The following is a 16659-nucleotide window of genomic DNA, read 5'->3' as shown; positions in this document are numbered from 1 at the left end:
TCTCCGAACTCTTAGGCAATGGGCATCCAACATTGACATGCGGAAAGGGATTATCGCCGATGTATTGACGGTCCTCAAGTTAGCTGGTGCGAATATGACAGAACGAGAGAAAGTAGTTATTCTAGGCTACGATGAAATGTCAGTCAGCCAAACGTTCGAGCGTGACAGACGGAATGATGAGATAGTAGGACCTCATAACGAAATGCAGGTCATATCAGCTCGTGGACTTTTTTCTAACTGGAAGCAGCCAATATATGTCAACTTCGATCAGGCAGTGACGTTGCCTATCTTGAATGAAGTCATCACTCGGTTACACGAAATCGGTTTCACAGTTGTGGGAAACGTACATGATTGCAGCTCGAAAAACCGGACATTGTGGAACAAAATTGGCATAGACTACTCTTCGGAACGAACTAGTATGAAGCACCCTGTCACCAACGAGGACATTTTCTTTTTTCCGGACGCACCTCATCTTCTTAAACTCATCCGAAACTGGTTATTGGATCACGGATTTTACTACAAAGGTAAATACAAATAGAGCAAGTAAATGCCATAGGCGGGAGCATATATAGATTATATGACGTATACGTCAGTAATACCTATAGATAGGTATATCACAGACAAACAGACGTAACACTCTGAGAATTCCCATCGTACAACGATTTAACGGTATATTCGAAAATTTGATAGTTGGCCAACTACCCACTCGTGGCGCTTGCATCGTTTTTGTTCGTGTTTGACGTTTGCCCACTACCGCCATCTAGATGAAGGTTGGCCAAACTCAGTCCTTATAGCATTGGGCGAATATGTTTCCGTGACTATGATTTGAACCGTAAAATGTTCGAAGTGTTACGTCTGTTTGTCTGTGGGTATATGATTAGTTAGTTTGACCTTATAAATGTTCGGTCGTTCAATGTGTTAAGCCCAATGGTCATTGGACTACAGAACAGATCTTTAAACACAGTTTGAAATTTTTGTATGTCTTTTTATTCCTTGTTAGAAGGATTATTAACCCACAAACAGACGTAACACCTCCGAAATTACTATCGACCACGCTTTTCACGAGCATTCAAAGTTGTGGCTTTCAAAACCAGAGGTGCGCGCATCATTTTTCATTGCGTTTGACGTTTCACTCTAGCGCCTTCTGTTGACGATGGTAGTGTAAAGTGGGTGGTGGATTTTCACGAAAATTGTTGTTGATGTTACGTCTATTTGTCTGTAAATTAACTATCTTATTAAAGTTTTACTACTCTTGTTTTACACAGGCAAGCTGGTCACTAAGAAGTTCTTGGAACTTTTGGTGGAAAAGGCATCGACTCTACAAAACCCGATGGCATCCCAAAACGCACAATCAAAAAACATAGAACTGAATTCTCTTTTCAAAATTTCTATAAAACATTTGACCGTGCAGAAATCTGAAAGGCAAAATGTGCGCTTAGCTGCTGAGTTGCTAAGTCACACGACGGCCGTGAATTTACGGCGCCATTTTGGAGAGTATGAAGAGGCGGTCCTCCTAGCAGAAATAATTGAGAAAGTCAATCTGTGGTTCGACGTCATGAATTCGTACCAAATTTCGCAGAACATTCCAAGTAAAAAATGCTATGGCATGGATCTTCCCAATCAAGACAAAATACTGGATGATATGGCTGAGCTGATGAAGAACATCAGAGCTTTAAATCGGCACTGCTTGCCACATAGGTCGCATCTTGAGGTGAGTCTTAGATCCTATACTATGAATGTTATTTCCCGAAAAACCAATACCTTTAACTTGCTTCGAAATTCACATCACACCGAAAAACATATTATCCCAAAAATCACTTCTCAGAAAACAGAAAGTTGCAGCTACGATTTATTGACCAAACTACCGACAATTTGAATCAACCGTTAAAAAGGTGATCGATAGAAAGCGATTTATGGTGTGACATCTGTTTCTCTGTGTGAACATGTTTTCGCTCTGACATAACACCGACCATATAGACTAAACATATTTTAATAATTTAAATCTTGCTATTTTTAATTTGTTTTTCAGGTGTTCCAAAAAGCGATTCTAATTTCTATAGCATCAACGAAAAAGCTGTTCTTAAGAATGCAGGAGCAATATGGAGTGATTTTTATCATGACCTACAAATTGAACCAAGATTTTATTGAAAATCTTTTTGCTATCATAAGGTTGAACGGTGGAACTCATGACCACCCGTCTCCGTTGAAGGCACTCGATCGTTTACGACTAATTTTTCTTGGGAAAAATGTGCCCAATTTGAAACGTAACAAAAATACTGAGGACAACCAAGTCGATGAAGATTTTATTATGGCAAGACTGTTTCGGAAGAAAATGAACGTTAATACAAAGAGGAAAAATGAAGATAATTTGAACGATGTTGACAGTGATGATGATGATGAGCCGTGGCAGTTTGTCCCAAGAGAAAGTAGTCTAGAGGAAGCTGACGGTGGGGAATATTTTGCCGGATTCGTGGCTCGAGGATTACTGAAAAATTTCCCTGACCTTGCAAATTACACTCACACACTGCAGAATGAAGATCAAGATGATTCACGACCTGAGAACTACGTACAAGATTTGTCCTATGGAGGACTATTACAACCGACAGATTCGTGGAATAATGTTTGTTCTCAAATGGATTCGTTCTTCAATCATGTCAATAATAAATCAGAACCCACGACTGAAGACCGGTCTATAATTGGCTTCCGGGATCCTACAAATGTCCAGCAAAGATCTATCAGTCGACTGCATAAGCAGTTTCCCGAAGTTCCACAAAAAATTATAAAAAAATACGTTGACAGCAGAATTAACATACGAGTACGACATTTGAAGAAACGTTTGGAGGAGAGCAAAATTCATGAAAACAAAATTAGAAAGAAACGCAGACATAGGGGCAAAGAAAACGCAGGTGAAGCATACAAAAAGGAGCGAACTCCAGCTATTCGACAGAATAGTAGAAAACTAAACCATATAATCAATTGAAGACAGGTGCTAGGTAAAATCTTCTGAAATATTTCTGTTTTACATTACGTTTTACCTTGCTTTTTACAAATAACTAAATTATTTTTCAGATCATCACGGCGTGGCTATATCCGATCCTTGATCTCACCATATCGATCAAAATTTTCAAAACACGTAAATAAATCGATTCGAACTGAAAATGTTTTATTCAAAGATACAACGAATTTGGAAAATAAGTTGAAAAAATCATGTTCATATCTTTCTGACGTTCAGTATCACACAGGCATTAAGCTGCCTCACTCGCAAAACAGTCCTATATGAATAGGAAATCCAGCAAAAATGGGACTGTTATGCGAGCGGGGGCAGTATATGCAATGGGCAATTTCTCATCACCGATTATCTCTTTAGGTTATTTTGGGAAGAAGGATCATATGATTAGAACAGAACATTATCTATCTATCTTTTTGGTTTTGAAAATCGATGTTTCATACATTTTGAATGGGGACTTGGACTTGGCTAGGGACTTGAAACGTCAAAAACGTAGTAGGCAAGACGAAGTTTGCCGGGGACAGCTAGTGTCTAAAAAAATGCAGAAGAAACGCTACTAGTTCTTCGAATACTGTCTGAACCTTGGTCTAAACACTTTTCAGTTAATTGTTGGTTTACTCTTTCAACAACTCATAGGTTATATATGCCCTTGGACCACGAACTGTTTATGATAACTGGTCGCTTCGAGCAATAATGATAGTCATCCGGAGAAATGGGGTATTCGGGAAAAAACAGCACAATCGTAAACCAGTAATACATCCATGAATGATTGAAATTCTTTCTGATCGTTGAAACACTGTAGTAGCCTATGATTGAATTGCCTCTATTAATGAGTGTCTGGTGATTTAAATATTATCTGTCCACGAATACAATACACTTTTACACTTTTTCGGGTACTGAAATAGGGGAACAAATGCTATTTTTGGCAGCTTTGTTCTCTCCGTCAAGGGGTTCTAAGAATCGATTGAACTCAAAGTTGACCTAAAAACTTCCACTATCACACTTATTTACATGGTCAAGTTTTAGGCAATGTTGCCGACAGAATCCCCTCGTAATCAAGAAAACATGACTGCCAAAAATACCCCAAGTCACCTTATCACTTTTAAATTGAAATGCTTATCAGAGAACTATAATTATTTTAGTTCCATTACTATCGGTATCAGTTTTATTTAACTATCCAGGTTGATCTCACTATGTTGGTCATCATCGGGACTCGATTTATTTTCGGATCCTACTATTGCCGATATTGTTCCGCGAATCTCTAGATTCTATGATGGTTCCGCTTCCTCAATCTCCAAGACCAGAATCTATCTCCCGTTGTTGCGCGATCCACAGCCAAAGCCACCTACTGCAAAGTTTACTTTTATGCATCCGAAACTTTCAAGCTTAACCGCATACATATTTTGTCGGTGAAGTTTATAATATGTAGTTTGTGGTGCCTAGTTGATATTCTTTGGAAGGTAGATGGTTTTAATTCAGGAATCTGCTTCTGGTGGACTTTCTTTGGTGCCGCAAAACGAGGCCACGGCGGATGTGATTCCTTGGTGATTTCTGCTGCACTGCTGGCTTCTGATGGCTTGACAAGCTAACTTTCGATTCTCCGTGGTATGCCAACATTAGTGGATTATCACACTACCATAAATTGAATGAAAAACTCATGGAAATTCTTTATTTAGAACACAGAAGTACTTAAAGAACTACTATTCCAATTCACATTGCAAGCAATCTATTTTTGTTTTTGCAAACTTGACGTCACCGCCAATTTGTCGCATGTTTACATTTTTTTCGCTACCAATACTAACAAACCCATACGATGGGCCGGACCTGTCAAATTTAAGACATTGAGTCACGACGATCAGTTGGCTGTAGGTTGTTGCGCGATTTGTGCCGTTCACGTGATGAAACACTACAAGAAAAAAAAACCCTGTCGCGCGACAAGTTAGAGATTGTTTGTGTGCGGCGACATATACTGCTTACCCTGAATAGGGGTTTTCAACGTGTGTGTGCTCGTGCGTCGTAGGCTGTCGCGCGCAGTGCTAAGCGTCCAGGCCGCTCCAATTGTCTGTGGATACGAAATGCGCTTTGTTAATTCCCTTTTGTTTGACGCTTTTCACAAAGCGACTCACCTTGCATCGTTCACTTCCCCTTGCACGCTGCTCCTCACCGTGCTGGCGAACGCCCAATGTGCCGTCCGGAACCTATTGCGAGTGTAATGCTACCGTTAAATCCACTGGCTGGCTCTCCAAGAATAATCACTCACCGTCTACTTATCAGCAAATCAATCGCACTTAACGTTTGCCTCGCCTTTCCAGGTGTCGATCCGGTGAATGATCTTCCGGTTGCGTTTGATCTGCAATCAAAGTTAATCAGCGTTTCTGTTGGCCGTTTTGGTGTTTGGGAAACTTACAGCAAGCGACGTTTTGGCTCTCGTACGTTGTGGCGTGGCTTACCGAGTCGATGGCGACTAGGTTCTTTAGGGAAAATCCTTTTCTCTATCGGTCGGACGGTCACTTTCCTGGGTGGATCAAGCACGGGGATTTGAGCTCGTATTGCTTGCCTCCGAAGCGATCGAGTGAGCTGTCGGGACTGTCGTGCTGCAAACCATACGACCAGGCTGAAGGTGGATGATCTGTTGGTGTGTGTGCCGACGAAGAATCACCGATGCATCGAGCGATCCTACATTCGTCCTGCTCTAGCAGGTGGAAGAGCGTAGAATCGACTGTTCGTATCGTGTTGCTGGGTAACCGACTCTAACGTTGGTCGCTGACGATGGTGCGCTCGTTGTTGGTGAACTATGTGCCTAGCTTCGGCTGTGTGCATCGGTTGTGTACGGCGCCGGTGTGGCAAAGGCTTGAACGTCGCGGCGTCGATGGTGGTTTGGTTCACAGTGGCGTAATGAGGCATTTCATAGGGGTGTTTGATTATTTACTCTTGGAACACTATATTTGATTTGGTGCTGTTTTGTGCTTTTTATGATTTTCATATCCGTACGTACAATAACATCAACAAATTACATAAACGTTACAGCGTATCCCGACTGTTTGAAAAAGGCCCTCGTGTATCCAGTCTTCAAAAGCGGCGATCCAACAAATCCAACCAACTATAGACCCATTTCCGTCCTACCAACTATCAACAAAGTATTTGAAAAACTTTTGTCGACACGTTTGCACTGTTTCCTAGAGACTACAGGCCTGTTTTATGAAAGACAATTCGGGTTCAGACAAGGATCTACGACCGATGTAGCTATTTTAGAGTTGGTGGACGACATCGCTCGATCTGTAGATCGAAGGAAGGTAGCCGGAGCAGTGTTTTTGGATCTGTCTAAGGCCTTTGACACCATTAATCATTCGATACTTCTGAAGAAACTCGACGCCTATGGAATCCGTGGTATTGCGAATGATCTCATTAATAGCTATCTCACCGGTCGATATCAGAAGGTTATGGTTGACGGGATTTGTAGTGAGTATCGAAACGTTAGTTGTGGCGTTCCTCAAGGAAGCAACATCGGCCCTTTGCTGTTTTTGCTTTATATAAACGATATTGCAAAGCTCCCGTTGAAAGGACAACCTAGATTATTTGCAGACGATACAGCGCTTACGTACGAAACCAACTCTGTGGCTGAACTGTATCAATATATGTGCAACGATCTACATCTTGTTACAGCTTACCTAGAGAATAACCTTCTTGCGCTGAACCTGAGCAAAACAAAATCGATGGTTTTTGGTGCCAAAGAGGATGAAACTTCATTGTTTCCTACTCTGACTATCAAAGGAGAGATTCTCGAAAGGGTGTCGTACTACAAATACTTAGGTGTTCACATAGATGATCAACTACGATGGGACGTTCATATACGGAAAACTGTTGCAAACTGTGCATCTCTGTGTGGGATTCTGCGTAAACTCGCGAGATATGTGCCTCAACATGTACTGCTCAAAGTGTATTTCGCGTACATCCATAGCCGGTACCAGTACGGTATCTCTGCTTGGGGATCGTCTTATAACACCTATCTCAAGGACATCCAAATTCAGCAAAACCGATGTATAAAAGCAATATTCAAGCTACCTTTCCTACATCCAACGAACGATCTGTACAGTACGACAGAACATAATATTCTACCAATTCAAGGACTCTACACTCTCAGAGTCTGTATGATCATGTACAAAACCACGAATAGCCTCAACATGCACCACAATTGGTCGTTCAACTCCGCATCCCATCACTATCGCACGCGGTACGCTCATCTCTTGCAGAGACCTGGTTTCAGATCTGAGGTAGGAAGGAAACGATTCCAGAATATAGGACCAGACACATTTAATCGACTGCCAGAGGACATCAAGAATGCTCAATCCATAGCTCAGTTTAAACGTCGTTTTATAGCTCATATAAAAAGTAATATTGAAACCTTCATTGTTCGTTGAGTTCCTGTGAACAACTTTTTTTCTAATTATAATCATTGTTATTTCATTATCTTTCTTTTTTAATTGTAATGAATAATTTACTAAGCTAGTCCAATAAGATCTGATGACCCTTTCAAAGAACAATAGTTCAATAGGGATCATACTTAATTACCAACTGTTAAATATGTACTATGAATTGAAATAAATAAAGAAAATAAAAACCTTACTCAAGTGAAGATTCAAATCCTTACACAACTCTTTGTTCTAGCCTGGATGTCTGTTCTCTGTGGTGTAGTGTAAGTGCAGCCGCCAATTGGAATCGCTAATGCAGTGACCTTATGGACAAAAAGAGCTGTAAATTAGGTTAAGTGATTGAAGAATTAAAAAAGTAAAATATATGGATGCCATAAGAATACCTTATGAAAATTGATCGTGCTTGTTATGACAAATTTCATAAGATAGAATTATGAAAAGAACAAAACAATCTTAAAATGATGCAGACTGGACTCGATCCACGAACGTCGTTCTACCCACACGGCTACCGACGCTTGAGAATACCATATTGCTAAACATATATAAAAGCCAAGCTGTGAGACGATTTTACGTCATAAAGCGACCTTATGAAATTCATTCGGATCATTATGAATTGTTTAAAGGCCATTTCATAAGTTGGGTCTTATGGAAATCTTAAATTTATTAGGCTGAGTGTATAACTTATCGAGCCGCTGTCAAACGACACAAGCCAAACGTCAGATCGGCTTATGCCTACCAGAAAGTGAGCACGAATGGGGCGACCATTATCATTCGTGAATTGCTGGATTAGAAAGTTGCAATGTTCTACATAGTTATGTATAATACCCCAGACAGACATGTGATACGAGTGTGATTCCTGTCCAACGGTACGCAGTGTCAAGAAAATTCTAACAAGACTGATTTGAACTGAGAGAATTTTCAGTATGGCACCCATTTTAAGCGCAATTGTACAGTGGTTCTTGTATCACATGTGTGTCATAAGTATAATGTCAAAATTAACAACTTTGTAGAAGTGAATAGGGTTCTAAAATGTCAATAGGGTAAGTTATGGCTATTTTTGAAAAAGAGCAGTTTTTCAATGCTGTGTAACTATCTTGGATGCAAATGAGTGCAAATTAAACCCACTAAGTTCAATAGGTATTATAATTAATTAAATATCCTAATGTTTACGTCTGTATTAGGCTGTCCCAAAAAAAAAATCGATGTTTGAAAAGTCAAGCTGCTCAACCCTTACACATTGGAAGCATTTTTATAGAACATTTCGATTTAAAAAAAAACGTTCAGAGGTTCCGCTAGGGCTGGTAAAAGGTCTATTTTTTGAACATTTTTCAACAAAATTTACTAAAAAAAACCCAGATGATTCCACCTAGTGGTGATAGTGCCTTTCTCGTCGAATATATACTCACGATCTTTACGTCGACATGAGTCGATCCAGAGAATACTTAAACGCTTAATACGATTCATGTAAAATTTGAACTCCTTATGGGCCCAAATTGTACACAGTAATTTCAGATGTAAAAGGAAATTGGAAAAACTTTATTCATTGATGATGCGATCAAATTATAATTTTCCCATAACATGTTGATCCATCCTACTTTATATTAACACCGCAGGAATTTAAAATGGTGTGATTTGATGAGATTGCTTTGATCACGATTTTGTTCTCTTGCATATATGAAGACTTTGGCTATTTATTCACTTTTAATCTTCCCCAACGTATACCAGGCTACCAAAAAAAAACCCATGATTTGTTCTCTCTAAAATAAAAGCTCTCATTTTTGAGTAACGCCCATGCCGCACAAGGACTGTGTTGGAAACACACATTTTTTTAAATTGCTCGTACGCTCACATTTTTGCAAAATTTCAATATTTTTCGGTATTTGAAGGTGGTTTATAAACCCAGTGAGGTTGCCATGTCGAAATTATTGCAAAATACATCCTCATGTGAGCGTACGAGCAATTTTAAAAAAATGTGTGTTTCCAACACAGTCATGTGCGGCATGGATGTTTACTAAAAATGTGCAGGCCGAACACATTTTTGAGCGAAGGCGTTTTTGCGTGTTCACTTTCATAATTCCACTATTTGATGTGCCGCATGCATGAGTTTGGTTCAATTTTACAGTTGGACATTTCCGGTGGACACCTGGAACCGATTCCATGACACTACTGGTTGTCCCAAATATTGTCAGTGGCTGTTTTCTTGTCAACTGGCTGCATAAAAAGCCGCGAATTGATGTGTTGCATGGGGAGCAGCCATTAAGTATGTCACGTTGAAATTTTGAATTTTCGAAGCCCCCCTTTCTCCCTTCGTACGGGTTTTTCCTATACTTAATACATTGCTTGTCACACTTGAACAAATCAACACCCCCACCTCTCCCAAGGATCGTGACGTAATGGATGGCCCCATGCATGATTTTGGTTTACTCGAAGACTACTTTATCAAGAAGACATGCAACTCAGTTATTTTCCCATACTAACGGCAAGCGTCACCGGCACCGCAACCTGGTGAGCTAAGGTGGTAAAGTGTAAGAGTGTATTGGTGCGAGTATGAAAATTTACACACTATCTTGAATAGTGCCACCTTCATCCGGGGTGGCGATGCTAGCAGAAACTCCCGATTTTCAGCAGTGCTGCAAGTCTTCTTGATAATGTGGTCTTCGGTTAACTTCTATATTTTACAATTTCCGGCGGGCACTCGTTACCTGTTCTTCTTCTATGTTTACCACTTATGACGAGACACCCAAAATCGGTTCCCGGACAGGACCTATTGTCCCAAATTAATAATCTTTCGAATGAGGGTTAAAAAGCTGCGATAAGTTTGACCATTTTCAAGTTATAGCCAGTTTGAGGCAAGCAAAGTCAAAAACATTTAAAGTTCAATTAATAAGTAACGGTTGAGATTTGACTATATGCATAGAAAATTGTTTTCACCATTTATGATCCTCTATCACTCCTTAAAAAGTTTGCATTCACGAACCTAACACCCTGTATAGTTTGAACCTATTTGCTTGCTAACATTCGTAAGGTTATCGAAATAGTCGCGCTTTGCTGTGTCGCATGCATAGGTTTGGTTAAATTTTATATTTGGCCGCTTTTGGAGGGACACCCGGAGCTAGTTCCGGTACTACCGGCAGTCCCTAATGAGATCTTAGCCTACTTCCTTGATAACCAGTCATCAGGTTATCGGAAACGCCGTTATTTTTTATATCGTATGCATGGGAGGAATTGGTTCTCTTTTATATAATGCCATTTCCAGTGGAACACCCGGAAACGGTTCCGGAACAAGACCGGTTCAGATATAGTTTGAGACTATTTTCTTGCTAACCGTTCATCAGGTTAGCGAAAAGCTGTTTGATGTGTCGCATGCATGGGATTGGTTCACTATTATATTTGAACGTTTCCGGTGAGACATCCGAAACCGGTTCCGGAAAACTACCGGTTCAGATATGGTCGAAGACTAGTTTCTTGCTAACCTTTCATTAGGTTATCAAAAAAGCGCTCTGATGTATCGTATGCATGGAATTGGGTCACTTTTGTATTTGGTCATTTCCGGCGGGACATTCGGAACCGGTTCCGGAACACTACCGGTTCAGATATTGTCTGATACTATTTTCCTGCTAACCGTTCATCAGGTTACCGAAAATGCCGCTGTTTAATGTATCGCATGAATGGGTTATGTTCAATGTTGTATTTGAACACTTTCATCAGGACCCCCGGAACCGGTTCCGGAGCACTACCGGTTCAGGTATGGTCTGAGACTATGTTCCTGCTTACCGTTCATCAGATAATCAAAAATGCCGTGGTTTGATGGGTCGCATGCATGGGTTTGTTGCATTTTCATGTCTAGCCCCTTCCAAGGGTACCGGTCCGGAACACCTAAATGGCCATAACTCCGGAACGGCTGAACCGATCCGAACCATTTTCAATAGGAAACAATGGGACCAGATTCCGCGTCGAATGAACCGTTGGTCATTAAAATCGGTTGAGGTTTACTGCCAAAAAGTGATGTGAGTTTTTTTGTCCACACATATACACACAGACATCACCTCAATTCGTCGAGCTGAGTCGATTGGTATATGTGACTCGACCCTCCGGGCCTTCTATCAAAAATTCATTTTTGGAGTGAACATATAACCTTTCCAGTACCCTTAGCGTACGAGAAAGGCAAAAATACATGTACTATTTTTTATTTTCAACCATGTAAGTTTTTATCTGATAGTACTATCTATTCATAGGCACCGTTTCAAAAACAAAAGATTTAATATAGGGTATGTGTTCCATCATTAATCTCACGCTCCCATATTCATCATATTCGAAAACAAGCGATTACGGCACCGATTGATTCCGTTCTTTTTGTTTTCATGGGTGCTCACTTCTAACAAAAAAAAATACAAAAATAAGAAACAAAACAAACAGCGCTTCAATCCTTTGTTTTTCGTAGGATGAAAATGGGAGCCATATGCTTAAGAAGGGAACCAATACCCTATTCGAAAAAAAATTTTTTTTTTGAGAATTTACATCAAAAAGGGTCATTTTTAAAAAAAATGCTCTGGCGGAGCCTCTATCCAAGCTGTTCCTACGAAAGTGTTTCCTTCCGGTTTTACATTCTCGTCCAAGTGTCAAGTGTTCCATCCGATAATTATAGTGCTCAATACGTCCTGCAAGCTGCTTCCGTGTCTGTCGACCAGCCAGTAGCCGTCCAGCATTCTCGTATTAGGGTTCATTCAAATATTACGTAACGCAAAATTTGACCATTCTAGACCCCCTCCCTCCCCCACGTAACAACTTTTGTATAGGAAATTTTGAAATTTTGTATGAAGCATAACACAGCCCTAGACCCCCTCCCTCCCCCCTTAGCGTTACGTAATATTTGAACGAACCCTTACATATCGCTCCAATGTCTCCTGTCTCCCGTTGCATCCAATCCATCCGCCTTGATCTTCAGTACTTCAACTTCAAGGTTTATGTAGCCTATCTTTTTCCAGGTTAAAACGCACAGTGTAACACGCTATTGGACCCATAACCTGGTATACTAGTCCACTATGTATGTCCTGCGTGGACATAGTTTACTAATAAACGACCCTCCATCAATCGACGGATATGTAATTCAGTGACAGTGATTAATTTATTTTTAAACGTGAGCAATATAAATATGGATTATATTTAATAACTGTTATGAGCCCATTTCACAAGCCAGTTTCCAAACTGGCGGACGACAGCGACACGACGACATATCCCAAGCCGGCTTTCTTTTACAACACTTTGATGAGTACCGTAATTGAGGGTGAAATGGTGAAATCGTTTAATAATTGTTTGTCATAGAACTACTAAAGACCGAGACCTCACTTTCCATGAAATACATGAAAGACATTCTACTAAACTTTCACAAATAAAATAATAGTATGAAACGAACTCACCAATATGCATTCCTACGTTGCCGGATACATAGCAATGGCAAAAACTTCACAAATTTGTAAGCATGATTCACATATTTAGCCGAAATAGTCAATTGTTTAGTTTACTTTTTTCCACACCCTTGAATTTCTGTTTCAATATCGGAAAAGTGTTTCAGTAAGAAATGTTATCCAGCTTACAGTATCGTTGAAGAATTATACTGAAATCCACCCAAAACAACGCCCTCATCACACGGCAGTCGCGTGTCCTCAGACCAACATACAGATTACAACCTCCGATAAGATTGTTACGCCGGAAATCAGTGCGCATAACCGAAAAATTATATGCATTATACGTCTGGTTATGGTGTCGATTTCACCCGAACCCTATAATCACAGTCAATCACGCGAGCACGCCCAGCACTGCTGGACAACGTTTCCAAAACGAGGGAACACGTGTAACACTCCAGTTCTAGTGTGTAGTTTCAAGTGATGTTCGTCGACCGTGCTATTGCGAAGCAATAAAATGTGAATCACCTTAGTAAGGCAGGATGAACACCTCGGATTTAGGGACTGTCAAGAAAAAGGCCGGCGAGAAGAAGCCCGCCAAGGCCAAGAAGGCGAAGAAACAGAAAAAGAAGAAAAGTAAGGACCCCTTCGGAACGATCCGGCTGTTGAAGGGCAGCCTTCTGTACCAGACGAAGGAGTTCTTTGAAAATTCCACCCTCCATGGAGTGCGCTACATCGCCGAAGAGGGGCGGCCATTTTTCGAGCGGTTCATGTGGTTCAGCTTTGTGGCCACCGGGGCCGTCGCGGCCATCGTGATCATCTTCAGTCTGTGGGAAAAGTTCCAAACCAATCCGACCATCACCGGGTTGGACACGGATTTTCACAACCAGGAGGTGATTTTCCCCACGGTGATGGTTTGCCCGGAGGTGCCGTACGACGAGAAGGAAGTCAGCGAGGTGGCCCTGATCACGCTGGCCAACTACGAACCCGGATCGGAACAGTACGAACCGTTTCTGCAGCTGTTGACACAGATGTCGTACGGCGTGCTGGATAAGATGGTGGCCCTGAGCAGTAACATTTCGGACAAGAACGGATTGGTCATGAAGCAACTGCAGAACCTGCGGAAACTGGTTTTCAAAATGGCGATCAGTTGCGCCAAAACATTCGCCGACTGTCGGTACAAGGACGAACCGATCGATTGCTGTGCGTACTTCAAGCAGGTGTATTCGGAGCATGGGTTCTGCTATTCGTTCAACGCACGATACGTGTCGAAATCGGATTTGGAGTAAGTTAACCAGAACTTAAGATTTAATAGTTTATTTTAGATGTGAATAAGTTTTATTTACTTTTTTTGCTATATTTTTTCAACCAGTGGAATGATTTTCAATATCAAAACTTTTTATCAAGAGATTTTGTGACAATACAAATATTTGAAGATATCCCTTTCGGGACGGATCATAAAGACGGATTATCTCAATTTTTCTCTTATAAACTAATAAAACTTTCTTTACTTCGCCTATTTTATCCACCTGTGCACTTTTTGAGGTCAAATTTGGACCGTCCTCAAGGCGGTCAATGATCTATAAGAAATTGCTGAAAATTGCCTACTTTTAGGCGTTTTTTTGATACATGAGATTGATTGTAATCACTACACACTTAATTTGGAAAACCGTGTTCGATAAATTTTTGACGAAAATAGAACAGCTGTATACACACACTATTTTTATTTCGCTGGAAACCAGCAAAATTTTGCTGGTTTTTGACATGCTGTGGATCCAGCAATCCATCCAGCAATAATTTTTGCTGGCTATCCAGTAATGCAGACGTGCAAAAATATTTTTGAAAAATTGTAAGTGTTTGACGCAGTGGCTTAAATTCCCCAACAGGGGAGGAAAAAAAAAAAAAAAAAAAAAAAAAAAAAAAAAAAAAAAAAAAAAAAAAAAAAGTGTTTGACAAGTGTTTAACTGATTATCCAGCAATTTGAGTGTTTGCTGATTTTTCAGTTACCATTACTGATTGTTCAGTAAAATTTGATTTGCTGATATGGTTCCAGCAATACGTTTTGCTGGATGAGAAATTCAAAATTTGGTGTGTAGGCTAGTTCATCTCGGGACCCACACTTTACTTCCCTTCCGAAGGAAAAACCCACATTTTGTGAGTATGTCTGGAGTGGGATTCGATCCCAGGTCCTAGGCGTGATAGTATTGTGTTCTAACCACCACACCAGGTCCGCTCCACAATTCTTATAGAAGATCCTCCGAGAAATCTTCCACGAGTTTCTCCAGGTATTCTCAAAGAGTTCCTCCGGGATTTTCTCCAAGAGTTGTTCCGGGAATTCTTTCAGTGGTTTCTCCAAGAATTCGCCCAGAAGTTCTTTCGAATATTTCTGCAGGAATTCTTCCAGGAGTTCCTCCGTCATTTTTTCAGGAGATATTCCCAGAGGAGTTTCTTCGAGAATTCTTCTAGGAATATCTCAGGGAATTCTTTCAGGAGTTCTTCTGAGAATTCTTCCAGAAGTTTCTCCAGGAATTCTTATATTCTCATAATTCTTCCTGCAGACTCCGAGGATTTGATTCTTTGATTTTGTTTTTCTCTAGACATCCTCTAAAGGTTTCTTTGGAAATTCTTTCAGTAGTTTCGCCGAGAATACGAGCAAGAGTTTCATCGAGAATTCTTCCAAGAATTCCTCCCAGAAGAAATTTTTCCAGGAGTTACTCCTGAGATTTCTGCAGGAGTTTCTTTGAGAATTCTTGCAGGAGTTCTTTTAGCAGTTCTTCTGGGAATTGCTCCAGGACCTGCTCTAGCACGTAGCACCCCTCTAGGAAATTCTCCAGGAATTCCTTCGACAATTCCTCTAGGGGTTTTTCCGAGAATACCCCAGGAGTTCTTCCAGTAATTCCTCCGTGAATTTCTCTAGCAGTTCCTTTAGACAGGAGTTCCTTAGGGAATTCTCCGGAAATTCTCCTAAGATTTCTTCCGAGATTTTTTCCAGGAATTCTCCAAGAGTTCGTCCAACAAATCTCCAGGGGTTCTTCCAAAAATTCTTACTAAAGATCCTCCAGGCATTCTTCCACGAGTTTCTCCAGGAGTTCCTCCTGGAATTGTTCCAAGAGTTTTATTCCGGGGATTCTTACAGGGGTTTCTCCAAGAATTTCTCTAGAAGTTCTTCCGGAGATTTCAGCAAGAATTCCTTCAAGAATTCCAGGAAGTTCTCCAGGATTTTTTTCAGTTATTCTTCCAGAAGTTCCTCCGTGGATTTCTGCAGCAGTTTCCTTCCAGGAATGTCTCCGGGAATCCTCCCAGGAGTGACTCCGGAGATTTATTTTGGGGTTTCTCCGGGAATTCTTTCAGAATTCCTGTAAAAGTTCCTCCAGGAGTACCACCAAGAGTTTCTCCGGGAATTCTTCCATTCAGGAGTTTCTCTAAGAATTCTTGTAGGAGTTTTTCGGGGAATTTTTCCACGAATTCCCGTGAAAATTTCTGCAGGAGTTTATTTGGGAATTCTCTCAGAAGTTCCTCCGGGAATTCCTCCAGGAGATCTTCCGGTGATTCCTCTAAAAGTTACTCCGAGAATTCCTTCAAGAGTTCCTGGAGTTCCTCCGGAAATTCCTTTATAAGAATTCCTTCGTTAATTCCTCCAAGAGTTGTTCTGGGGATTTCTCCAGAAATTCTTCAAGAAATTCCTCCAGGAGTCTTCCAGGAGTTACTTCTATAATTTATCTAGGAGTTCTTCCAGGACTTTTTCCGGGAATTCCTCCAGGAGCTCCTCAGGAAATTCCTCCAGGAGCTCCTCAGGAAATTCCTCCAGGAGTTCCTTCAG

At 40.7% G+C, this 16659-nt stretch overlaps 1 protein-coding gene and 1 long non-coding RNA gene across 2 annotated transcripts in view; one reads left to right on the top strand and one right to left on the bottom strand.

Annotated features, from left to right (window-relative positions):
* Window positions 1–4649: 4649 nt before the first annotated feature.
* Window positions 4650–6594, bottom strand: LOC115260911 (uncharacterized). The gene is made up of 2 exons (XR_009996080.1): window positions 5415–6594; window positions 4650–5357 (listed from the first exon to the last, which is right to left on the bottom strand). It is a non-coding gene; the product is annotated as an uncharacterized LOC115260911 (long non-coding RNA).
* A 6787-nt stretch (window positions 6595–13381) lies between these two features.
* LOC109401855 (sodium channel protein Nach) overlaps window positions 13382–16659 on the top strand; it is a 31421-nt gene continuing 28143 nt past the window's right edge. Inside the window, exon 1 of the mRNA XM_019674458.3 lies at window positions 13382–14124. Coding sequence (XP_019530003.3) covers window positions 13382–14124 — 743 coding nt within the window. The remainder of the gene's footprint in view (window positions 14125–16659) is intronic.

Source organism: Aedes albopictus, chromosome 1, assembly GCF_035046485.1.
Source record: "Aedes albopictus strain Foshan chromosome 1, AalbF5, whole genome shotgun sequence".
NCBI lineage: Eukaryota > Metazoa > Arthropoda > Insecta > Diptera > Culicidae > Aedes > Aedes albopictus.
Note: the sequence above shows the minus strand (reverse complement) of the source record. Positions and strands in the feature narration are given on the sequence as shown.